General features: G+C 37.0%; 1 protein-coding gene across 1 annotated transcript; it reads right to left on the bottom strand.

Moving 5' to 3' along the window:
* Positions 1 to 255: 255 nt before the first annotated feature.
* LOC127638802 (nuclear respiratory factor 1) lies at positions 256 to 22,736 on the bottom strand. The gene is made up of 11 exons (XM_052120544.1): positions 22,634 to 22,736; positions 19,526 to 19,775; positions 19,195 to 19,309; positions 18,872 to 18,998; positions 18,286 to 18,429; positions 15,460 to 15,618; positions 12,358 to 12,552; positions 8,995 to 9,096; positions 8,703 to 8,860; positions 6,920 to 7,044; positions 256 to 1,684 (listed from the first exon to the last, which is right to left on the bottom strand). Exons 2-11 carry the CDS (start codon positions 19,749 to 19,751, stop codon positions 1,524 to 1,526), a joined length of 1,512 nt encoding a protein of 503 aa, XP_051976504.1. The 5' UTR covers positions 19,752 to 19,775; positions 22,634 to 22,736; the 3' UTR covers positions 256 to 1,523.
* Positions 22,737 to 26,816: the final 4,080 nt, after the last annotated feature.

The following is a 26,816-nucleotide window of genomic DNA, read 5'->3' on the forward strand; positions in this document are numbered from 1 at the left end:
ATTTACATCTTTTGAAACGGTGAGAATTTTTGTTTACAGATTTGCAGCATTCACTCCCATTGTAAGTGCCTCACTGTTTTTTTTTAAGAAAAGGAGGGATGAGTTGAAATGAATTTGTGTGGTAATCAACATAATGCCACAAATGCTGTCGATTGAGCTTAACTTATATTGAATCCGGAATATTCTTTTAAAGCTTACATTCAAAGTTGACAAGAAAAAAAATCAAAGTTGAATGAGGACAGAATTTCCATTACAGTTGCCATTTTATTTCCAAGAGTGGATAAAAAGGTTAAGACAAATGCTGACATGTGGTGCCAAACAATGTCACCACCATTTTCACAAGCAACATAGGAAAGTTTGGTTTCATCAAACCATATATTTTACAATTTTTACATAAAAAGGTTGACTTCTGATGTGTTCTTTCAGGCGTATAAAAATGTCAACTGTCCAGGAGCAGGAAACAGCAGAATCAGTAAATTTACATACAGGTGATGACTTTTTGCCAAAGAGTACCATAAAATGAATATTTGGTTGCATTTTAGATACAATATAACAAAAACAGAGAAAGAGACATAGAATATACATTTTTAGTTAATTTGCAGCATATACAATGCCACCAGTATTCTCTGTCGACTTCAAAAACCTTGACACCACTTACAACATGTCCTTTTGTGTATGATTTCAAGGATATGCGCATCTAACAAAAACATTAACGCAAAAATAAATACAAATAAATAAAACACGTTCCCAAACAGTTTAATAATATGTAGGATACGTTTCCAAAATGCTTATATGCCTTGAAAATGTAAAGTTGTGTTTATTTTCTGAAGTATAAAAAGTATGATATGGACTGCTACATCTTCCGCCTTGTCATTGCCAAGTCAACATTTATAGTCATCTATTAATAGTACAATTCAGTGAAAGACAATAGATAGCGCTGAGTGAGAGTTCACATTTCTGCGTTCATTGACAATTCTACATTATACAGTCTAACAAAAAAGACAAATAAAAAAACATGCATTTCTATCTGTGGCACAAGATGGGTCACAACATATACACCTAGATGAAAATTGAAGAAAAAAAAAAAAAAAAAAAAAATGGGTCAGTGATATTGTGAGAGAAAGGTAGAGCACACTTAACTAATGCTTTATATGGGGAGAAAAGAACCAAAACGGAGGGAGAAAACTAATTATGCCACTAAGATCTTGAAGGTGAAAATTTAGATTTTTTTGCTGTAATTGTAGAGAAAGAATTAGTTCATTATTCTAAGTCTCTTTTACAATAGTACATTTATCAAACTTCAGCTAAAAATGAACTAATGTTAATAAATTTAACAACACTATAGCAGAAAAATAAACAAGACAATAATTTTTTTACAAGGTTAATCCCCCAGAAAAAACCTTCTGACCCCTGCAGATGTGTTAACAGGTTAAAATATAATTTTTTACAATATATTCCAGCAGCTAATTCCTTTATGTATTTGTAGAACTTCCTGTCCCATACATCTGCAGGGGCAGTGTATGTCACTGTTCTAGGGTCACTACCTCCACCGCCTGTCCGTCAAGCGTTACTGTATTGTCAATGCGTGTGGCTATGGGAGCCATTGCGACCTGAACAGGTCGATTTCCCTGCGCCAAACTGGTGACGACAGTCTGATACATGCTGACTGGTATCTGGACAAGACCTGCAATGAGAAAACAAATGTTGAGAAATATGTGTTTTCTTCTATTGGTCCAAACCAGTGTATTTTAACAGCCAATATTTTTTACATTCATAAGATATTTATATTCTAACCATATAAAAACACACAGTATGTCACCCACTTATATCAACTACTGTACTTGAATCAACAATTCTCAATCTGAACAATTATAAGTTATCTATAAAGTCAAATCGACAACAAATAGAAAAGTAGTTCTAAATAATGCACAAGATATCATAACAGTAAATGCTGGAATAAATTTGTAATACTATATTAAAAAATGTGTATATATATATATATATATACACACACACACATACACATATTTATATTTAACTAATACACAAATATATGAATATAATAAAACATTTTTTTAAATAATTTTAAATATATTTTACAAATTCTATATTTATAATATATATTTACAGAACATATAAATAATAACATTTAAAAAAAAATAAGTTATAGGGAGTGTTTTATTTTCAGCCATTTTAATCAATAACTAGTCAGGCTAGATAGAATATTATGAAAATCATAAAATGTTAGATAAAATATTTTTATTATTTAAAAAGAGAATTTACTATTGGGGCAATTTTGTCTCCACATTATACACATCTGACTCAGTTCAAAATTTTGTTCCTATTCCAATCGTTGGGGATGCTTAAGATGCATCATACACCCAAATCAAAGCAGTTACAACTGTGATGTCACCAGCATACAAAGCACCCACTGAAGATGTTCTATTGGTTTGGGACACATGACAGCCATGATAGCAGCACACAGCTTGTCATCCGAGACCGCTGGATGAAGGGGAGTGTAGGACACTTTTGCAGTCGGACAAGACTGTAGGCTGGACGTTGAGCTGAGTGGCCATGTAGACTACTTGTTTCGAGTCTGTGCACTACATAGAGAGGGCTGGCTCTAGATAGAGGCCAAGGGCAGGGCTACTGCATCACACTGCAATGCGGAACAATGGAGTAATTGAGGCGACCGCTCCCAGCTTCTGTTTCGCTCTCTCTCTCTCAGTAGTTGTACCCCTGTCTCTTTCCCACTCTACCTCTGTCTTTCCATGACCAGCTGTGAGCAGGGCAGCCTGGATTACTGCTGCAGTCACATGGGGTGTATTGAGGTGGCCAATCTGTCCTGGCCACAAACTCGTATGGTCAAAGTGGAAGGTAGGTTAACCCATGCAGTGACTACTGGTGTTTCCACAGGCCACGATAATTACATGTTTATACATATTGAAAAGAAATGGTGCCATCATGCAGTAGTAAGCTCCCTGGCAAACTCCATGGAAATGTTCACCAGACTTTGCCAAAGGGATTTGCCAGAAAACTTTCTTTTTGTAAGGGCTCCAAAACTACTGAATGGTCTTTGAGTCACAATGGTACAACTCTGTCCCAAAGTCCAAAGCAATGTCTCATATTTCAACCAAATCCACCGTCCTGCCAGTCAGACTTTGGAAATATGTTAAACATTTTATCTGATAGCCCCAGAACTCTTACATCAACTTAAGGGGGAATCTTATGAAACCTGTCAAGATCATGTCAGGGTCCTCTTTCAACCCAAAATCAGAATAAATAAAACCAAAATATTATGATAATGCAAAAAATAAATAAATAAAAACAATTAACAAGTATTTATTCATTATTATAATATTTACTGTTTGATTTTTTTTTTCTCTTGTTGCTAATTTTAATAATAAAAACTAAAATGTATAAAAGCAGTGAGATTTGGAGGAGGAGGGTTGTGGAGGTGTGGTTGTGCTTAGTTGTCAATTGTCTTGAGTATGTCTAAATGCAAAAATGGTACAAAAAACAGGATTCATTTTCTTAATGCAAAAATGTATTAACACTTTACAATAGTTAGAGATTTTTACGCCATGCCAGCTTCCATGGCTATTTTCATGGCTTAAAACATGTACAAATATGTTAAAAGGTAGCGTAATTACTAACCTAAATAAGGTATTTAAAAACAATTCAATAAGAAAACTGACTCAGGCTTGACTTGGTTAAAAATCTCTTCAAAAGTGTTTGCTGTGTCAAATTAATTCCTAAAAGAAATAAAACCAGCACAATCCAATTAAATATGCTTCAAAGATATTGAATTCTGACATGTGGTGGATCTTGATATTAAAAACGTATGTGCGAGTCTGGAATGTCCTATTCGGCACCTGTGGTAAATGATCTGATCCCAGCCATTCCTGAAATTAAAGATGCATATTTTGGACACTACAGGGTTGATTTCAAGCATTTTGTCTGTAGTTCATTAATTCCATTCTGTTTGCCATTTGTTGATGTAAGAGATTATGGTAGGTTTCAGATCTGAGGTGGTATGGAGCCTTTTAAAGATTTGTATAAAATGATTTAGCAGCATTCTGCTCATTCATTTCCTAAGATTCCACAATGGCCAGGTACCCAGCAAAAGTACATTTTAAAATGCTGTGCCTCCAGAGCTGACAATTTGGTTAGAATCTTTACAAGGGCTGGCTGGTTATTTTTGAGTGATGCAAGAGCTTGACTACATGATTTTGAATCTGTTATTATTAAAAAACATCTCTGTTGTGTTGTCTTAATCTGATCTAGTGCTAGAATAATAGCTATGGTCGCTGCTGTAAAAATGTAACTGATTGGGGATCCTTATTCCACATTTTTGGTGACTGATCACATATGCAGTCGACACATGATCTCCAGACTTTGATCCGTCTCTATATATTGGTGTGTGTGATGGAAACGAGTTGTTTAAGGTATTCATTCAGATGGGTTTCAGATTTATTTTTAATTTTTTTTACACTTTACAATAAGATTCTATTTGTTAACATTAGTAAATGCATTCGGCATCATGAACTAAAATTAACTATTTTTATAATATGCATTTATCTTTATTAATGTTGAATTATAAAGACTGAATTGTTTATTGACAGTTCATAATGCACTAACTAATGTTAACATATAAGGTGTACAATATTATTTATTTTTTTAAATTGTATTAAAGTAAATGTTGAAATGAACATTAACCAGGATTAATATGTGCTGAAAAAGAATAGTTAATTATTAGTTCATGTTAACTAAAGTTAATTATAAGTGTTACAAAAAATTAATATGTTTTCCATTTTGGGGTGAACAATGACTACAGAGACTTACCCCTTAAAAAGAACAAATAAAAAACGGTTCCTACACACTCCACATCCTGAGCCTGCCTGGCAGCTACAAGTGAATCTGTCTAAATGCTTTGATTTCTCGCAATCACATCTAGTCTCAATAATTGACGGGGAGCATCTGAAGCATTACTTTTTGGGTGAAGTGCCTACTAACCCTCCATCACTCTGACATCGAGGGTTACTACCAGGCTTACGGCGCAAAAGAGGGGCACTGAACCAGGAAACGTAAATAAGTCACGACAACCTCAGACTACCCACTTCAAAGCTGCGCCTGCACTGCCACTTTACTGATTGAATAAGGTCAATAAACGCTGGCAACCCATCAAGTGTCTTTTGTTGCCTACGCTCTCACCAGGCTCCCCGAGCTGAAGCGTAAATTATGTTTAATAGTGCAGATTGCTTGTTTACGTATGAGTACTCAATCCCTGCATCCTCTAGTAACCTTTCTAGATGAAGTCAGTACAGTGCTATATAAAGTGACATCTTCTCATCAAGCAACTCTGTCTTCATTCACCAAAAAAAAAAAAAAACGAGACATCAACAGATGGTCAATCAAGAGATAGTGAGTATACAATCCCCTAGGACCACAGGACCAAAACATGTGGTTTAGTATGTTTGTTAGTCTGAATTAGCAATTATTTGACCAAAGTGCAAACATAGAATGAGCAAAGAATACTATAAGAAGTATTGAGAATACTATAAGAACTATAACTGGTTTAATTTGTAAAGATGTACGTACCGATCCTCCGTACAGCTAGACTGCAAGTGTTTTTGTATGATTACACATTTTAACCAAGGTACGCTATACCCTCATGACATTTTTCACAAACACTGACATAACTACGTTCTATCTACACAAATTCTAGGGCTAAATGCAGCACACGTTAAGCACTTGTTGCATTAAACACAAAAGATCGTAAAACTCTAAACAAAACAAACATTGTAATATTATAATATTGCTTATAATATCACAAAATTATTTTGTTTCAAAGTATCCCTAGTATTTTGGTGGTGAAGTAGCAGTGCTCATTTTGTTATACCAAGATGGTGGAAGGCTGATGTTCATTTCTTTAAATGTAGATATAATGCTCGCTAATCAGCTTTTATGTTTAAATACACCCCGCGCTCCTGTCTATTCTATTAAGTTCATGCGAGTGTGTGTGTTTCATACACAGGGCTTCCCGGTGCTGACAGCTGGCTCAGTGATTAGACTCTGCACTGATAATGGAGAGGATCAAAGCCCTTCAAGAGGGTTCCTCGGGGAGGGGCTTTGGTTTGGTCACCGGGGAAAGCCAGGACACTACACACAGAACAATTTTGGGTCATGAACTACCATTAAGGGATGCAATTAGCACAAAGCAAAAATAAAAAAGGGAATGTGTGGAATGGTGACCAGTCATATCATCGGAAATATATCTTTTGACTCTTTATATCAATTGTGGCTAAAATGTGCCAGTTCATTATGCTATAACAAATGCCTGTAGTCCACATTAGCACTGTAACACAGCATCTAATGCATGTGAAGCACCATCTACTCATAGTATATATAGAGTACTGGAGGGTGCTGCACATATGCGGCGCGCTTAGTGGTTGAGGCAATGTGAGGATTAGAGAAAAGTGCAGAGGCTGACATGGGTCACACACAAACACCATCTGTCCCACAAACACCCTGGGGATTACAATAGACCTCGACAGACTTCCTCACACATCACCTTACACATGTGTGCACACCTATACGAGACGTGAAATTCATGATGACGAAAGGATGTTTCGTCATGAATACATCTGACCACCTCAAACTTTCCTGTTTATTGTTTACAGAATAAAAATATTTCATAATATATCATCAAGTATGTGCATGCTTTAACTGTGCATAATACCTCCACAGGTTTGTTATTATACATAAGTCAGATGTTTGCATGAGTGTTTTCGATATCAGAGAGATAATGGCATGGTTATATAGGATGAATAGGTTGTGCTTGTTTGCTAGTGTGTGAATGCATTGGTGGAACACCACTGTGAATGTAGTGTGTGTGTGATAGAGCAAGATTTTGTACCACTGGCATCCTGAACTCCCGTTAAAGCTCCGACTGCCGCCGCTGTCTCTCCTGCAAGCACGATCTGCCCTCCGCCCTGAAGAGTCGCTTCCGCTAGTGTCGCCACTGCGTGAGCTGCTGCTTCACTGCAACACAAACACAAAAACACATTAGGCTGAGGCAATAAACACATCTTACATTAGCACAGCTTGCATAATCACATAATATTTTGCAAGTACAAAAGGTTTTATCCAGGATTTGATAGACAAACTGGTGTTTATTGCCCCCTAGTGCAGGAAATCACTAAATTAGGGAATGATAATGGGTACATGGCCTACAAATGATGGGCCTAATAAAACAACTATATGTAATAATATGTATTAATATATGTTGAAATGAACATTAACAAAGATTCATGAATGTTGTAAAAGTATTGTAATTCATGTTTACTAATGTTGTTAACTAATGTTAACAAACTGAACCTTATTGTAAAGTGTTACTCATGATATTTTATGTAGCGGTGCTTTAAAGGGGTCATGACATGAGGAATCATATTTTCCTTTTAACATATAAGAGGTCATTGTACTATAAAAACATAACGTAAGTTTCAGATCTCAAAACGTCCACCTCATTGCACATTTTTTTTTTTTTTTTTAAACCAAGCAGCCAAAACGACTTGTTCTTTACTCCCTCCACATTGTGATGTCACACTGTGGTAGAGACTGTGGTTGCATCTCACTGCCTCCACAACATATCAACGCCTACTTTACCTTATTACTTAGCCCCGCCCAGTAGTGGTGAGCAGTGAGATGGCAAGGAGAGAACAGGTCAGTCAAGAGCAGAGAGCCAATAAAAACAGTGGGCGTTTACTGTCAAGTCTTAAAGAAGCAGCACCAAAACAGAGTGTTTCTGACAGAGGGTCAGAATAAGGGTGGAAAATGGTCATATTTACAAATATATTACAGCTTTTTTGTGCAAAAAACTTTACTAATAAGTGAACCATATTAAAATAATAAATAAGGCATGTCATGCCCTCTTAAAGAGGATCAATTAAGAGACAAGACTTCTCTGAAAGGGCTTTAACGTGCCAAAACCGTCTGAGATGTTACCTCTCTAAATTCATCCCCCTTAAAGCATTGATGCTACAGTCATAAAAACACTGCTTCTATAATAGAGCCTTAATTCACCATCTTTAACCAAAGATTTCAAGAAAATTACTGTCAGACTTCAAATTGCAGGTTATTGCATAGTCTGTAGGTCCCCATTTTTTGAGAGGACTATGACAGTTTTGTGCACTGAAACGTTACAGATATTTGGTCTATGCATACAGATGATCATTTCTGGCCGTTCCATCGCATCTCACTCGTTCTCTCTACAGTGGTTGTTTTCTGAATGCAAGAACCTGCATTAGATCTTTGTCAGTTTAACCCAAAACCAGCCAACTAGTCATTCAGGCAACGCACCGACTAATCGAAAAAATTGTTTTGCACATTCCTAGTTCTTACTGTGCTCAGCAAACAAATGATAGATTTAATGCTTTATGAACACTGCTGCTGTGAGCACAAAACAATGCCTCCACTGCATAATTGTTGTGGGAATGTTGCAGGAACCAATTGTTCCCAAGGTGCTGTGTTTCTAGGCTGCTGCTGCAACCAGCTTGTGATAAACAGGAGAGTGTGCTTAGGTAAGCCCCTTAACAAGACCCCAGGGACATGTACCTGTGCTTGGGACTGAACTAAAGGCTGCTGTGCGAGTATTTTCTCTCACTTACTCTTTCTCCAACCCAATTACTTCCAATGAGTACCTGTTGAGCGCCATGGTAACCGTTGCCCCCGGCTGGATCTCTTGCGATGCAGCGACTGCAGCTTCGGCTAAGGAGGCCACAGCCTGCGTGGCCTCGGATGCTTGCGTGGATTGGATGGTCATCTCACCACCCTGTATTGTGGCCCAATTTTGCTCCACCTTAGAGAAAAAGAAGAATTGATATGAACAGAGTTATGACCTGTAGTACAGCACACTAACTAGTGATCATGCTGTATGTATGTCGACTGAATATTCAGACTAGAAAGTGTACACTCAGTTTGTGTTGATGTTACCTCTCCATCCGTCACTGTGGAGTAATTCACCTGGGCGACTGTCATGGTACCTGGCAACTCTGATGCATCTGCCAGTGTTGCTACTGTGGCTCCAGTGCCAACCTGTTGATTAATGAAGCATTTAGACGCTGGGATGTAAAGAAATAAAAATATAAAAAAAACACTTTTACATCGCCCATTTTACAAACCCATTCACAACCTATTTTACTTCCATAATGGGACTTTTTTGTGCAATAGGATTTAATGGTATTGTTCACCCAAAATAAATCTCTCATTATTTACTCAAATGCCATCCCAGATGTGTATGACTTTCGTTTGCTGAACACAAACAAAGATTTTTAAAAGAATATCTCAGCTCTGTAGAGCCACACTAACCAAGTGAATGTGAACTTTGAAGCTCCATAAATTACATAAAAGCAGCATAAAAGTAATCTATACTACTCCAGTGGTTAGATCTTGTCTTCAGAAGTGATATGATATGTGTGGGTGAGAAACAGATCAATATGTACTAGGGCTGTCGATTGAATGTGTTAATTCAGTGAGATTAATGTTATAAAATAACTCATGCAATTAATCATGTCCCTGGACCATAATAAGGAAGATTCCTGAGAAATTAAATTACATTTTCTTCTTTGATAATTTTTTGATAATTATTAAGTGGTAATATTGCAAAGTGGATATGTTTAGGAACCACAGCTTCTCAGCCAAGAAGTGGCAGACCACGTAAAGATACAGAGCGGGGTCGCCGAGTGCTGAAACAATAACTGCAGTTCCAAACCTCCTCTGGCATTAACATCAGCACAAAAACGGTGCGCCGGGAGCTTCATAGCATGGGTTTCCATGGTAGAGCAGCTGTATGCAAGCCTTACAAACCAAGCAAAATGCCAAGCATCGGATGGAGTGGTGTAAAGCATGCCGCCACTGGACTCTGGAGCAGTGGAAACATGTTCTGTGGAGTGACAAATCATGCTTCTCTATCTGGCAGTCTGATTGACGAGTCTGGGTTTGGCGAATGCCAGGAAAACGTTTCCTGCCTGCATTGTGCCTTTAAAGTTAGGTGGAGAAGTGATAATGCTATGGGGATGTTTTTCTGGGGTTGGCCTAGGCCCCTTAGTTCCACTGAAGGGAAATGTTAATGCCTCAGCTTACAAAGACATTTTGGAAAATTCTATGCTTCCAAATTTGTGGAAACAGTTTGGGGAAGGCCCTTTTCTGTTCCAGTATGACTGTGCCCCCGTGCACAAAGCAAGGTCAGTGTCTGAACTCACAAATGCTCTTCTGGAAAAATGGGCAAATATTCCAACAGACACACTACAAAATCTTGTATAATAGCCTTCCCAGAAGAGTGGAAGCTGTTATAGCTGCAAAGGGGGGACCAACTTGATATTAATGCCTATGGATTTAGAATGGGATGTCATAAAAGCTCCCATTGAGCTCCCATCTTCAATTTCTTTCACAAGCTGGACTTAAAGGGGTCATATAATGGTACATGCACTTTTTCAAGTTGATTGTACTGAAATGTGTGTTGCTGTGCCTGTACACAACCATCCTATTATGATAAAAATCCATCCAGTGTTTTTGTTTTAATCTCCTTATATATTTTCCCCTGCCTCAAATCGAGCCGTTCGACTGTGTGACGTCATACGGTCGGACGCCCCTCCCAGGATTGTTGATTGACAGCAGTGTTTCAACACAGACCCGCCCTCGCTCGTGAGTGAGCTGTCAATCATAGTCCGTCATCATTGTTGATACACTGGAGCAGAATGGCGCCTAAGCGATTGTGGTGTTCTGTTCTTCAGTGTAATAACGAACACAGCAGTCATTTTGATGTTCCTAAATCTGAACCGCTGAAGACGCAGTGGCTGAGTTTTGTTTACGATGGGAATATTCCCCATGAGCAACGTCAATGCGTTCATGTTTGCGCGAATCATTTTTCACCAGACTGCTTTATAAACGAGGGTCAGTATAAAGCTGGTTTTGCTAAGAAGCTGCTGCTGAAAAAAGATTCGGTACCAACTATTTATATTCCCTCTGCACCTCCAGAAGAATTAAGTGTAACGCTTTATTAACCTTTATATTAATCTTTGCAAATCGCTTGCACGCTTCACAATGAATGTGGCTAATGTTTACACTCAGGGTACATTACGGCATGTTTTCCATAACGTTACTGACGTTCTCAATATAATTCATAATCCCACGCTTATAATGAACAACGCGTTATGGTTATTGTGTTATTAAAAACTGTGTACGCAGGTGTTACAGTTAACATGGTAACACTAAGTTACACCTGGTTTACTTGTATGTTACTGATTAAGAAGTAATGTCAAAAAAACAGTTATACGGAGAATAACTCCAGAACGGAGGGGCGGGTGACCAAAGCACATTATCATTTAAAGTCATATGCTCTGAAACGCAGTGCTGAAAATAGAGCTGTTTTTGAGCAGGTAAAATGAGTGTTTTCTTAAAATACTAATGAGAATTTTTAATAAAAGTATATTACAAAGTTTTCATTTAGACCCTAAAGATTCATATTAACTTGTACAAAAATGGCAATATATGACCCCTTTAAATATTGATCTGTTTCTCCCCACACCTATTATATCACATCTGTAGACATGGATTTAACCACTAGAATCAAATTAATTACTTTTATGCTCCTTTTAAGTGATTTTTGGAGCTTCAAAGGTCTGGTCACCATTCACTTACATTGAAAGGACCAACAGAGCCGAATATTCAAAAATCTTTGTTCTGCATAAGAAAGTCATACATGAGTAAATGATGAGAGAATTTAAATTGTGTGAACTATCCCTTTAAAATGAGCTAAAAGTAGAATAGTACATGGTTTTATCTATCAGGAATTTATTGGATATAATTGATCTTTATATGACAGGGCAGAGTTGCAAAATGACATGTTGATAGAAGATTAAGAGGACAAACCTTGCTCTTTGGAATTATTTGCAACAATTGCACAACAATTATGCAAATTAAGACCAGAATTGTGCATTAAAGCAAATAGTCAACATTTATTTTACATTGACTTTATTATTAGGTATTTTTTTCAAGAACATTTATATATATATTGTTTAAATGTATATTTATATATATTTGCTTTTAGATATTAGAAAAAACACTTGATTAATAAATACAAACTATACTTCATATTAAAACTATACCCAATAAACTTGATTTTTAAAGCTTACAGTTTATTTTGACTTGTCTGAGGCTGACTTCGGAATGGCATACTACCCATAATACTCTTACTACTTCTGCCATATGTGTCTATGGCAGAAATAGTACGAGTAGAATGGTAGTATGCAATAAAACAACTGTGTAGCTGTTCCCACAGCAGTGATCTGAGCTCACCTGTATGAGCGATACGGTTCCATCAGGATTGCTGATCGTCTGCACCACTGTCTGTGATGGCACCAGGTGCGCAATGCTGTGTGTGGTAACTTGTTGTGTGGTGACCTGGTCCTCAAAGGCGTAGAGCAGGTCCTCTCTCCCATGCTGCTTGTAGCAGTTCTTCACGATAGTCCTTAGGGCTTGCGTCCATGACACCTGTTTTCAATGGAAATAAACCCTCAATAAGACAATTTGATGCAAGTTATAGCTCATTTGTTTCAATTCAGCTGCAATTTTGTGAATAATACGCAAAATTATGGTGTGACCTAATCATGGTCCAAGTCTGCATTCTTACTACATAGGTGAAAGGGCTGGGCAAAATTAAATATTCATGAATATTTGTTATAATGTAGCTGTCAATTTAAAATGAAAGGTGCACCAAGTAAGATTTTAGCTAGCTCTTTAGTCATCCTGTTAGTCCCAGTAATACTTGTGGTTTTGGACTCTACTGACACCCCGCATCCTGAATACTGGAGGTTTGTTTACCAAATGCTGCTACTTAACACAAAATGTGTTATCTTGTTTCGTTATTTTTTGTCTGTGTTTTTATCTGTCTCATAATACACGCATCCCTATAATGGACATTCTCGTATCCAATCCAAACTAATTTTCACATATTGTTGCATGCTAGACTGTGCAGCCGCGGCTCCAGAGCTCTCTGCCCTGATTGAAAACTGTCTTGTGTTCCCACTTGCTGTTCGTGAGCTGCAGGTTAAAGTGGTTTGTTACATGACTCCAGCAGGGTCCTCTTATTTGGACATTTTATCTGTCCACTTGCACTCATTCTGCTCAGACTCTGGTTGATTTTATTCCTCTTTATAAATACCATACAATCACTCTGGACTACACTGCTGACTCTGGCTTTCTTGTAAGTATAATTATACATAATTTTCAAAATGTTTCTTAAAAAAAAATGCTATTTGTGTCTTTACATGTAAAACTTTTTTAATTAGCAAAAACGTACTTAGTGCACCTTTAAGCAACGTTTCAAATATTGCAGTGAGTTTTGTGCTTGTATTAACATCTCACATTCCTTGTCTTAGTATGAGTGTTAAGACTGATATGTTTTAGTATGTCTCTGGGATATACATACTTCATTTCGATTTCCATGATTCAGTTCAAACTGTCCATTTCAAAATCCTTTGAAAACTGTGATTTGATGATTCATTCAAGTTTTAGTAAATATATATGTAGCTAAATATTGCTGTTGATTAAGTTATTACATAAATGCATTTATAATTACATATTAAACATCATTATTTCTTGTGTTAATTTAGTGAAAAACAGTGTGGAAAAACATGCCTTTATTATTTTAACTAAATTTTATCCTGTAAATTACTTCTTGCATTACAAATCTGACATACTTGGTTCTAATAGTGTTTGGTTGATGATGGTTTTACTGGGAAAAGAAAACATTCTTTTAAGCCATTTCAGAGCAAATACATACAGTTGAAGTCAGACGTTTGCATACATCTTGACCAAATACATTTAAACTCAGCTTAATTTTACAGTTTGCAATTCCTGACATTTAATCATAGAAAACATTCTCTCTTAGGTCAGTTAAGATCACTACTTTATTTTAAGAATGTGAAATGTCAGAATAATAGTAGAGAGAACTATTTCTTTCAGCTTTTATTACTTTCATCACATTCCCTGTGGGTCAGAAGTTTACATACACTTTGTAAGTATTTGGTAGCATTGCCTTTAAATGGTTTAACTTGAGTCAAATGTTTTGGGTAGCCTTTCACAAGCTTGTCACAGTATGGTGCTGGAATTTTGGCCCATTCCTCCAGACAGAACTGGTGTAACTGAGTCAGGTTTGTAGACCTCCTTGCTCACAAATGCTTTTTCAATTCTGCCCACAATCAGACTGAGGTCAGGGCTTTGTGATGGCCACACCAGTACCTTGACTTTGTTGTCCTCGAGCCATTTTGGTCATTGTCCATTTGAAAGACCCATTTGTGACCGAACTTTCTCATGATGCCATCTATTTTGTGAATTACACCAGCCCCTCCGGCAGCAAAGCACCCACACAGAATGATGCTGCCACCCCCATGCTTCACGGCTGAGATGGTGTTCTTCGGCTTGCAAGCCTCAACTCTTTTCCTCCAAAAATAATGTTCATTATGGCCAAAAGGTTCCAATTTTGTTTCATCAGACCACATGACATTTCTACAGAAAGTAAGATCTTTGTCCTCATGTGCACTTGCAAATTGTAGCACGCCGCCACTTCATCCTTGCTAAGCAGCCTTTCAGGTTATGTCGATATAGGACTCATTTTACTGTGGATATAGATACTTGTCTACCAGTTTCCTCCAGCATCTTCACAAGGTCCTTTGCTGTTGTTCTGAGATTGATTTGCACTTTTCACACCAAACTATGTTCATCTCTAGGAAACAAAAATGTGTCTCCTTCCTGAGTGGTGTGATGGCTGCATGGTCCCATGGTGTTCATACTTGCATACTATTGTTGGTACCTTCAGGCATTTAGAAATTGCTCCCAAGGATGAATCAGACATGTGGAGGTCTACAGTTGTATTTCGGAGGTCTTGGCTGATTTCTTTTGATTTTCCCACTATGTCAAGCAAAGAGGCACTGAGTTTGATGGTAGGCCTTAAAATGCCTCCACAGGTACACCCCCAATTGACTCCAATTAGCATATCAGAAGCGAATTTGCTAATTGCCTAAAAGGTTTGACATAATTTTCTGGAATTTTCCAAGCTGCTTAAAGGCACAGTTAACTTAGTGTATGTAAACTTCTGATCCACTGGAATTGTGATAGTCAATTAAAAGTGAAACAATCTGTATGTAAACAATTGCTGGAAAAATTACTCATGCCATCCACAAAGTAGATGTCCTAAACGACTTGCCAAAACTATAGTTTGCTAATATGAAATCTGTGGAGTGGTAAAACATTTGTTTTAATGACTTCAACCAAAGTGTACGTAAACTTCTGACTTCAATTGTAAATATATCAATAAAAATGTATTCTTGTCAAACCCTGAAAAATAAATCTGAAATTTATCCACAAGCCTTAGTGGGAGCCTCTTTCTGTCAACATTACCCTCTGTTTTTGCTCCTCTGTCCGGACGTCACTGCGCACGTTGGCCCAGGGAATGTCCTCTGGCCACCAGATGGGCTTACAGCTCTCTTTCCCCCAGCCAGGCTTCCCACGGCCTGTAGAATACTTCAGCATTTCTGGAATGAATGCTCTGAGCTGGGCCTACAAAGGAACAAAGGGTGAATACACAAACAATAAATGCAGGTGATTTTAGACTGGGAGTGGTAGAGAGCACTGTGCCCTCTGGAAAAATGCATGTGAAAATGAGTTTAAAAAAAGCAAGCCACTGATTTTTTTATTCGTACTTCAACACACATATAGCTTTCTAAAAGTAGTCTATTATATTTCTATACGAAGACCAATCTATGGGTTCCAGCGCAGTCTGACTGCAAAAGATGGAGAGGACTGAGGAATGACTCTAAAAGATTTCCTAGTCTCTAATGAAACAAACCCAGCAGACAGTCTAACTCTAAAATATAAAGAAGTTTATGCAGAAAAAAAAAAAAGTTTACTTTTATGCTGGTTGGTCCATAATCACAGAGCACCTGTGTATCTTTGATACAACAACAATAAAGAACACAACCATTACAGTTCTATTAGTTTTTAAATGGGTTCATTATAACAATGCAAGTCAATCAGATAATTTCAATCATTCATTTCATAAATGTTTTAGGGTTACTTTACATAACTAAAACAGAAAATACATACAAAACAAAGCCTGAAAGAAGTTTATAAGAGATTCTAGCTGAATAAATTGCTGAAAATTGTGGGGAAGAAATTCAATTAGAATTAAAATAGAATGATTGATGAATTTCAAAGCAATTCTGCCTTAAAAGCACTGTAATAATTTTGTGTTTATCTTTTCAATATCAGATAATTATTGTCTTCTTGGTTTTAGATCCAAGTTGAGTTTTATGTGGCAGACCACTAGCCCGGAGACAGGCCCATCCTCAGGTTGAGGGTGGAGTTTAGTACAGTGTAATCTGTGCCCTTGATAATTGCATGGGCAAACCAGGGATTGTACTTCCCTGTGCACTGTAGCAACGTCTGTTCACCTCGACATCACAGGCTAAATTTGGCTTGAGAGGAATAAATCAGTTCCCAAAAGAGCATCTCCCTCCCAATCTCTCACAAACACATTAACAAACTTCCTGTCAGTCTGGTATTGGACAGTAACAGACGACAACATGGCAGAGGGCCATGGGAGAAGGATTTTAGCACAAGGGATAAAAAAAGATCTGATATAACCAAATGGAAATAATTAAAATATAAATCATAATTGGAGGGATCCAACACATTTTTGTCAATTAACTTTTAACATGATCAAATGTTTTTTTTGTTGTTCATTATTACTGGATAAGTTTTTATTTTTATAAATCCTCTGAATTGAAATTGCACTCACAAAGAGCTATTTTTAGCCCCAAAAAAAACAAACTACAAAATATATATTTACAATAGAAATTTTCCTGACTTTACACAACTTCAAGATATTAATTCATATAATTTAAATCAAAGTATTTATAATTACCTTTTTAGAATATATCTATACAATTATATTGTTTATCAAATAAAAACACTTATAATATATATATATATATATATATATATATATATATATATACACACACACACACACAAATATAATTAATAGCAACTGCTTAAACGTAAAATGACTAAACTAAATAAATACTGATGTTAAGTACTCCGTTTAAAGTCCATGCAACAGATTGCCTACACCAGCATCATGAGAAGCAGGCTCTTCCTTGTGTTTGTGCAGATGGCCTAATTATGCTGCAAAGGTATTAAGAGGAATCTCATGCCCCAAACACACCGCTCAGCTGCCCGATCCCTCCCTCTGCTCTTAATCCACCTGGGAGCCAATCAGAAAGCTCTGTGCTCGGCCACAATGTGCCGGATAATTACTTGCACGCACAAGCCTCACCTGATGATCCCTGCACAAACTTGCCTGCAACTGCCACAAACCTAGCAAGATGTCTATCCTGAGGGATATCAGCTGTATGCAACCCGCCCCCAAACACCATGAGGGGCGATGAGCAATGGGTGAGTTTGTAAATACACTGGTTATACTGCCATATAAATAGTTATATGGGCTTCTAACAGGAAAAAAAATAAAGAGGGGCGTCTCCAATTTACAATAAGCAGTCATAGTGGGCAGTGTCAGAAACCAACAATTAAGGGGCCTTGGAGTTGTTTTCAAGGTGCAATTTTATTTAAATGAGGGCATATTATTTGAACATATTCATTTAACTAAAAATAAATAAATAAAAACACTCCAAAAAATGAAAAGAAAAAAAGATTAGCTCACAAATTTGACATAACAGTTGCTTGTGAACAAGTTCTTCTTGACATAAGCTCAAATCAAGAGCAATATTCAGGTGTTGAAATGTATCAGAACGTAACTAGAAAAATTATACAAATAAACAATTTCCAAAATCATGCACATGTCCACTATTACCCTTTAAGCTATTATTAACAGTTCAACTTCAGCTGCATGATTCTGAAATTCTCCAACACAGAAAACTTATAGCAGCAAAATATACTGGCTTCTTACACTAAATTATTTTCAATGTTAACTTAAATAATAATAATAACAATAAAATAATTTGCTATCCCCCTCTCCCTCCAATTCTATTCATATGAAGTAGAAGTAGTATATTTCAGCTTTTGATGTAAAAAGATAGGTTGGATTTCAGTTTGATTACTTTTATTTCTGTTTAGTACTGCTCCACAAGCATTGTTTTGAGAACTGAATACATACAAAAACATAAAATAATGCATCCTTGCCTCACAGTGCCACCTGGTGCCTACCTGTGTCATCTTGTCCACAGACACTGGTATGCCATCAATGGTCAGTGGAGGAAGTTCAGAGCCAAGTTCTCCACCACCAGGGGGTGCATGTTCAGCCAGAGCATTCTCTAAATCCTCCAGAATCATGCCCTTGTATTTCCTCACCTAATCACAAGACATGAAACAGGACAGGCCAAAACAAAAACACAAAAGTGTTTAAAACGAGAGACACTGCACTTAAAAGGGATAGTGCACCCCAAAATGACAATTCTGTCGTCATTCACTCATCCTCATGTTGTTTTAAACCAGACTTCCTTCCTTCTGTAGAAGGCAAAAGATTGTTAGGCAGACTGTTAGTCTCGATGCCCCTGAACACTCACTCGGTGGATTGTCATGTGTAACTACAAATCTCGGCAATAATAATAAAATAATTCTGTTGTCGAATAGTCGCTTGATGTCATTTAACATAACTTGAAATCACATAAAAATATAAGTGTCTAATAGAAACACAGACCACAGCTTGGCAATACAGAATTTTTACTTTTGGGTAAACTGTCCCTTTAAATGAGAATTAGAGATATAAATGTAACGAAAAACAAATACTCACCACATTCTCTAGTGGAGCGGCTCCAAACACTCTAAATACAGGATTTGGTTTAGAGGGAGAGATGCACAAAACAATAGCCTGTTGGCCAACTCGTGTTGTGTACTCATCTAGAGTAGCTCTCAGCTTCCTGCAAACACAGCAAGGATATATATATATATGTAATACATTTTATATTTGTTTTAAAAAAAATACAAAGATACAGACCTAGAGAGAGACAGAAAGGTCATAAATTGACCAAAGCTGCCAATAATATTCACAGTTATACAATCCATAATAATGTCAATGCAAAGAGACCAGTTAACAATACTAAGAATATGGCTCACCTAAGCAGGCGAGTTTGTTGTCTTTTACGGATTGAGGGGTTTGACTCAAAGATGTGCGGCCGTTTACGTTTCTTCCCAGTTGCCACGGCAGCAGCTGCTGCCATGCCAACAGGCCCTGAAAAATTATGAAGGGCATCAAATCAGCTGTTTAGGTTAAATCGAAGGACCAGAGATCTCATTGGAAATGTAAAAACATTCACAACCAACCCAAGCAGAAGACTACACGTATTTACATGGTTTAAGTGCGCCATCTGGTGGTCAATTTGATAACTACCTGTCGAAAATTTTGAAAGTAGGCAAGTATACAACTACAGATTGGCCAGAAACCTACCTGCAGCTGCCAGGTGTGCGGTGACCTCATCTGTCCCCGTCGAATTGAGGATGTCAGTGTCATCATAAGCATCGTCATCGGGCGAGGAGGGCGAATCCTCATCAGCGCTTAGCATGCCGTGCTCTGTGTAAGTGGCGACGTGCACCTGCGCGACCTGTTGAGATACGGCATGGGCCTCGATGGTGGTCATGTGCTCTGTTTGATGTACCGTGTGGTCTTCCATCATCCAGTACAGTTTCTCCCAAACACACTGAAACATACACAAATACAATAGCACACACACACTTGACGAGCAACTAGCTCGTATACTTAAAATCATGTAAATGAGATTCACATATTTTGTAAACACCTGAAGAGCAGTTTAAAAAGTTGACATAACAACAACTGTCTTATTATACCGACCTTATTCAGCTTTTAATAGCAAAGAGACATCTGAGTGTCTCCCAATTCTATTTAAAGTGTTAAAAAGATCAGCTTGCTATTAAACCTGAATGACAGTCAATGAGTCAAACAAGGTAATCTATTAATACAGTCTAATGTGTTGGTAGTTAAAAGAGGCCTTGCACAAATCATCTGCTGTCATTTCAAATGGCAAAAAAGTGAAAAAGGGCTTATAGATGGGCCAACTAAATTATGGTGCAAAACATAGAAACATGTGTACTTGTGTTCCTATGTGAACCGTTTTCAAAATTGCACCTCATAATTTTTTATTTTTTTTGTAAAGTTAATATTTTAATATCCCTCCACTAGAGGCCACTAACTATTATTGTGTTGTACTGAACCTTTCTTTCCCAAATCACTACATTTTACAGTAATATATTGAATTTTTGGGAGGTTTGGCTACTAATTTTTGGGAGGTTTGGCTAGAGTCTGTAAAGTTGAGTGTTTCAGTATTCACCTAACATGACATGCAAATAATAAATCTTAATTAAAGCAATATTCTGGGTTTAATTCAAGCTAAGCTCAATTGACAGCATTTGTGGCATAATATTGTATACCACAAAAATTCATTTCAACTTGTCCCTCCAAGGGACAGAGATGGAAGTGAATGGGGACAATTTTTGGAGGGTTTAAAAGGCAGAAACACAAATCTTATAATTTTATAAAATCCCATACATTAATTATTAAAACATGTCTATTCTAGATGTATTTTTTTTTTAATAATTATATTAGTGTTTATGGTGTCACGTTATCATGGCAACAAAGTTGTACAACTGGATATACAGTACTGTGCAAATTTAAGCACTTGTGAGAAATGTTGTATAGTGAGGATGTCTTCAAAAATAATACCATAGTTTTAATTTATCAAGTAACATTACACAAAGTCCAGTAAACATAAACAAGCTAAATCAATGTTTGGTGTGGCCACCTTTACCTTTAAAACAGCACCACACAGTTTTTCTTGGTTGTTGGCAGATAGAATGTTCCAAGCTTCTTGGAGAATTCGCCACAGTTATTCTATCTATTTAGGCTCTCTCAACTGCTTCTGTCTCTTCATGAAATCTCAGACTGACACGATGTTCAGTGGGGGGCACTGTGAGGGCAATGCCATCTCTCCCTGTTCTTCTATTCTAATCTTTTCTATTTGCAAAAGTAATCTCTTGGAGATTATTATTTCCTATTGACACACTAAAGCTGAAGATATAAATAACCATCTTAAGACAAATGTTTTTCTGAAACATCTTAAGTGCCTAAAACTTTTGCACATTATTGTAACTTGACACAGAAAAGGTTTGCAAGCAATTTCTATCACACTGAACTCATGTTAACACACAGGCCTACATACTGTTTATATCTTGTGGCAATACTGGTGAAACAGTAAGTATTTGAATGTTTACAGATTGGCCCCATTCACTTTATTACACATTTTTTTTACATACATTTTCAATACATTTTTGATTATCAATTTTATGCCACAATTACAGTCAAATTAACTTTTACTTGTATTGAACCCAGAATATATTTTTAAGTGACAGCTTATGCATTTGGTAGGCCTACATAGATTAGTAATTATGCAAAGTGCAATAATGTAGAAACTTTATTTAAAAGATTTAAAGCAGACAATGAATTCTTGAATAAAAACAAAAACTAAATGACACAAAAGAAGGGCCTTTTTAAGTTTTATTGAATAAAAAGACACTGTAATAAATGTAACAGACAGCAAGCAGTGTGTGGATTAACTTCAGGGTGTTTGACATTAAATGAAGACAGACTTTTCAAATTGTCCCACTCTGGAAAAAGAGAAAGAAATATGGAGGTTGATGTCGCACTGTACATCATCTGTAAGTATAAATAACACAGCTCGCGCATCATCAATTCAGTTCGACGGCTGACACTGAGGTACATTTGATATAATGTTCACCAAAACCACTCACAAACACGAAAAAGCCATCTTCACGATTACTAAAACTGTAATAAAAGGTAGGTATGAATCCCATGCAAAACTAAACAGTTTATATAGAGCAGTGTAATCCATCATAAATAACAGACACGAAAATGGCGGTTATTTTCAAACGGAGTACAAAATGTGTAAAGAGCGGGCAATACAAATATTAAAGTGCACACAAGCTGTTAAATTACTCTTTCAATTACGCCACGGTATTAAACACTGTTAATTTGCAAAAACTCATAATGTGTAGCTCAAATGCAAACCGGCTCAGTTTAGGAGGAACCATTGCGTGTATAAAACCATATTAACACGACTTTATTTTCCGATTACGACCGATCGATAACACTTATGTGTCTGTGATATTAGGCATACATTCACATACATTTCTCAATTAAACACATATACACAAGCTATTAAACTCTGCAATACCATTTCGCATCTGAACAAACCCACAGCGATTCGGTTGCATTGAATGCACATTTAATTTCTCAAGGCCAAAGGCCTGCATCTGCGCCATTGCTCTTTTTGTCCCAAGTCGAACGGGGTAAATAAAAAATTGCCATCTAAGCAAATGCCAGCGATATCAGACCATGTTATGCTTCGCGTCGTCGCGATCTGCATCAGTGTGTGTGAGTGTGTGAAACGCAAACGCTGCCGGGTTGTTTGGTGCGGCTGCGCCGGGGCTGAAATGGCTGGAGATTGCGCGGTAGGGCACTAACCTCAGAGCGGCTGCGCTACTTCGGGCCTGCGCTGTGCGGCGGAGCTGCGAACACCAGCTGCAATGGAGGACAAAGAACGAGCGGCAATGGAAAGCGCGCGTCCTGAACTCAGCTGCTGCGCGTTCCCGAGCGATGTGCACTGAACAAATCCCGCCCCTCCCTCTCATTTCATTGAAGTCTGAAATGCAACAACATGATGCTGCTGTTACACAGAGAAAGTCACTTCAGACTCGAAGACATGAAGGAATAAACTGAATTTGTGGGCAAATTTATGTGTATTGGCCTGACATATTTAATTTGATTCATTTATTAAATGCAATACATTTAATTTACGTATATATATATATATATATATATATATATATATATATATATATATATATATATATATATATATATAGCTAGTTGCTAACAATCACATTTTCCTGGAGCATCCCTTGAGTAATCGGTTTCTCCAGAGATGCTCCAGGAAAATGTGATTGTTAGCAACTATCCAATCGCGTCTGAAATTAACGTTCTGATTGGTGGATCAGCTTAGTCGTACAGTCTTGTCTTGTCAGTGCCATCAGTTGCGCTCCGCAGCTACGCGCGTGTTAAGAGAATTGACAATGTTCTCAGCCGGTCCACTCTATTTCGCTAGTTGGGCGGAGTTATGCAGAAGTGCTATTTTGATTGCCGTTTTGTGTGTAGCCTGTCACTGCATGCTTGCGTGTCATGCGGCTAGATTCTTGCTTTTTAAATGTTGTATGATGTTTTTAAAAGTTAATGGTTATCCTAATAATCAAGCGAAACTGAAGTTTGATCTAAAACATCAATGTTATGATCAGAAACCACCCGCAAAGCAAAGCGCTGCATTCCCAATTCTTTCAGAGCACAAGCTTTGAATGAGACACAACAACTTGACAACGGTTACACGTATTTAATGGACTGCGTTCGCAATTGCATACTTCACATACAAATCTTACAACTTTTGCTATGTCCTTCTATCGTAGAAAAAAACAGCAGTATGGTAGAATGCCATTACAAGGTGTTTATTCTGACACCTCCAGAACTCTCACAAATCCATGTTTTTATAGCAGTACATTGTTTATATCATGGCATATTATGTTTATTCATTAAAAACATTCAAGCAGACGACGAGAAGAGTAAAGTGTCCAGGTTGGCTGCTCTATTTTCAACTACTCCCCCGACTGCAACCAGCAAATCACACCGATTGGTAAGTCATGGCGCTGTCAAACTCGAACAAATCATGTTGCGGCATATCGTTAGTAGATCGAAAAAGTACCGGGTCAAAAACCTACTCGTTGTTCAGGCGAACATACCTATTCTCACTTATTTAAGTGGGCATACGCAAAATCCTCAAAAAGATAGGTGGGCATACGGCCTATGCCCTACACTACTGGTTAAACCGTCAGACATGTCCTTTATTCAATACATTTTTATTATTTAATTCGATTATTTTAACATTTATATTAATTTGTACAATATTTAAATATATTTTACTGTTATTATTTATTTTAGGCAAAAACAGTTTTTTTTGTTGTTTGTTAATAAACGTGTGCTACTTTTAAACTATATTATTTCAACCTATTATCTAACCTTATTAAGATACCTTTATTTTCTCAATTTGCACATGTGAATGCAGAATAAAAGTCCCTCAAATTTCAGGCTTCAAACATTTTGATCACACACCCGTTTCCCACGAAGCCTTAATCAATGGAACTTGTGTAGGATCCCAAGCATTGTTGAAATGCGAAGAAGATGGAGATGTAAATGTATCATAAAATATAGCATTTGGTGGGTTCTTTTGGATTTAACCCCTAAATGTTCTAAACATTGAAATAACAAAACCATTTTGAATGGCTTGTCTAGTCAATTATGCAGGTGATCTTTTATTTATTAGAAAGACAACAAAATAGTTTCATTTAATTTGATACTAAAAATTAACATATAAAAAATAAAATAGGAGCTTCCATAAGAGGGCACTATGGGATCACAAATGTTTCACTCTACCTATTTGTTTTTATGTGTAACGCTAGATGGCAGAAAATGATCATGAATTCTTTGCTGGCTGAATGTATGGCTAATGATGCACAGTACTGTGATGTTGCCAGCAGCGTGTTTCTTGGTTTATTACTGCATGACATGTTACTAAAACATAACAAACCGGCTTGTGTGACTCTGATGTTCAGAAGTACAGCTGGTTTTTTTTTTAGACGTTGTTATTCTCTGCATCTAATCCAGGTGATGCAAGCATTAAAAAGCCTTTAAATCAACGAGAAAGTTGTATAATAAATAAAATTTAATTCCATTCCCTTGGCATCTTCTGTTGTTGGCAAAGATCCAGGGGCCAGATTCACGAAATTATCTTAAGACATTTCTTAACTACCTTTTGTTCAGGAATATTTTGTATTCCTGAACAAACTATTTAAACAAAATTCTTATCTTTTTTATTAAGATTGTACTTCTGAGAATCTTAAAAATCATTGTATATATTATTTTCAAGTTAACCTCACAGTTGTCTTAAATTCTAAAAGGTAAAATGTTTAATGAATGTACTGGGTTTTTCATGTGGAGTCTGAAGTCGCAATGGGCTTTTTACATACAAATGTGATTTTAGACCAAAAAACTGTTTTTGTGTTTAATTATATTTGTATTTTCAGCTTTCAAACCATATAAATGTTATCACCAAATTCAAACAATAAATGTTGTTTTGAAGCTTCTTAATGTGGTGACCAATCATGCTTATTCAAATGGATGCGCTGCATATAGCACTCTCTCTCCATGATCTTCGGAGTTCATAGAAACATAATTATAACATTTGAAAGCTGAGACTTTACATGCTTCTTATTTTCTACTGAAGCTATTGTTTCTTTTCTTTCCTCCATGTCAAAATAAAAATATCAAATGTTAAGCAGCAAGTAAATTCTCCAATGACGGTAAATGTCGTTAAAATAACACATCTTTACATAAAAAAAAAAGTTAATAGATAAACCTATCATTATGGTTTACCAGTGTTGAAGTATTGCATTTGTTGTTGGCTATTAGACAAATTAGAAATTCAACTTAAAACAACATAAAAAAAAAGATGCACACACATACACAGCGGACGCATGCATCTCTCTCTCTCGAACTGGCATTTCCGGCTCCCCTTTATCTCACTCTCCTGCTGATCACCTGATCCAGTGCCGGCCATACATCCTCGCGGCTCGGCCATGCCCTCCTCCTCGTCACACTCCTCCTCTGCCCGATTCTGGCCAGGGTGCCAACAAACTGACTTGCTCTCCCACTGATCATCTGATTCAGTGCTGGTCGTTCACACTTACAGCCCGGACATGCCCCCCCTCCTCCTCGTCACAGTTTTATTTATAGGTTCTTTTTAGGTGCTGTAAAATGTTGACTGTAGTGCCATCCAGTTGTACACATTAAGGACATTCTGTGATTAAGAGTAACTCTTTATAGGTTTCACAATCTGCAATCTTTCTCCAATGAGCTTCCCTGCTGGGGAGAACCGATTAGGTTTTAGAGGAAAAAGAGTAGTTCAATAATTCGCTTAATTGATTGTCTGGAAAAGAATATAATTCATGGTAATTGTCAGGCCAGAGAGGAGCTTACGAGTTGTAGCCATTGAGGGAGGAATAATGGATGCTTCACTCTCTTACATGATGCAGATAGAACAAGCAATGAGCCATCATTCTTTTTGCCCTCACAGAGTTAATCAGGCCATGTTGATGCAATGAAGTGTGAGAAAAGTACATATTGTGCTTTGCTTCTCAAACATCAGGCCATAATACACTGCTGAAAAGAGAAGCAAATCTGGTGACCAGAATATGCTGTGTTTTAGATGCAGGCGATGTATTGCAGCTCAAGTTAGGATTCTGAAATCACCATGGTTACTAAACAGATAAGATAGGGTTCTAGAGTTGGGATGTTACTGTGATACGGCCTCTGGTGTCTCCAAATGGTAGATTCTCAAGAGAATTGTGAAGAAAATGTCCTGGTCGCATTTAAACCAGATCAATACCAAATCGTATTCAACAACAACAAAAAAAAACTATATAAATTAATTATAATTTTACATAAGTTTCTTTAGATTTTGTATATTATAATAAAGTTTGATAGTGGTCTCAGACATTTAAACCCCTCCATATATTATTTGATCTGAGAACCTTTAGGCTTCAGC

The sequence above is a fragment of the Xyrauchen texanus genome, chromosome 47, assembly GCF_025860055.1.
Source record: "Xyrauchen texanus isolate HMW12.3.18 chromosome 47, RBS_HiC_50CHRs, whole genome shotgun sequence".
Classification (NCBI taxonomy): Eukaryota; Metazoa; Chordata; class Actinopteri; order Cypriniformes; family Catostomidae; genus Xyrauchen; species Xyrauchen texanus.

Bases quoted from the DNA above. Each gene is read 5' to 3' on its own strand.
- LOC127638802 (XM_052120544.1), bottom strand. From the start codon at position 19,751: ATGATGGAAGACCACACGGTACATCAAACAGAGCACATGACCACCATC. The intron at 19,310-19,525 runs GTAGGTTTCTGG...ATAATTTTTCAG, and splicing joins CGCACACCTGGCAGCTGCAG to GGCCTGTTGGCATGGCAGCA. The intron at 7,045-8,702 runs GTACTCATTGGA...TTTGTGTTGCAG, and splicing joins GTTACCATGGCGCTCAACAG to TGAAGCAGCAGCTCACGCAG.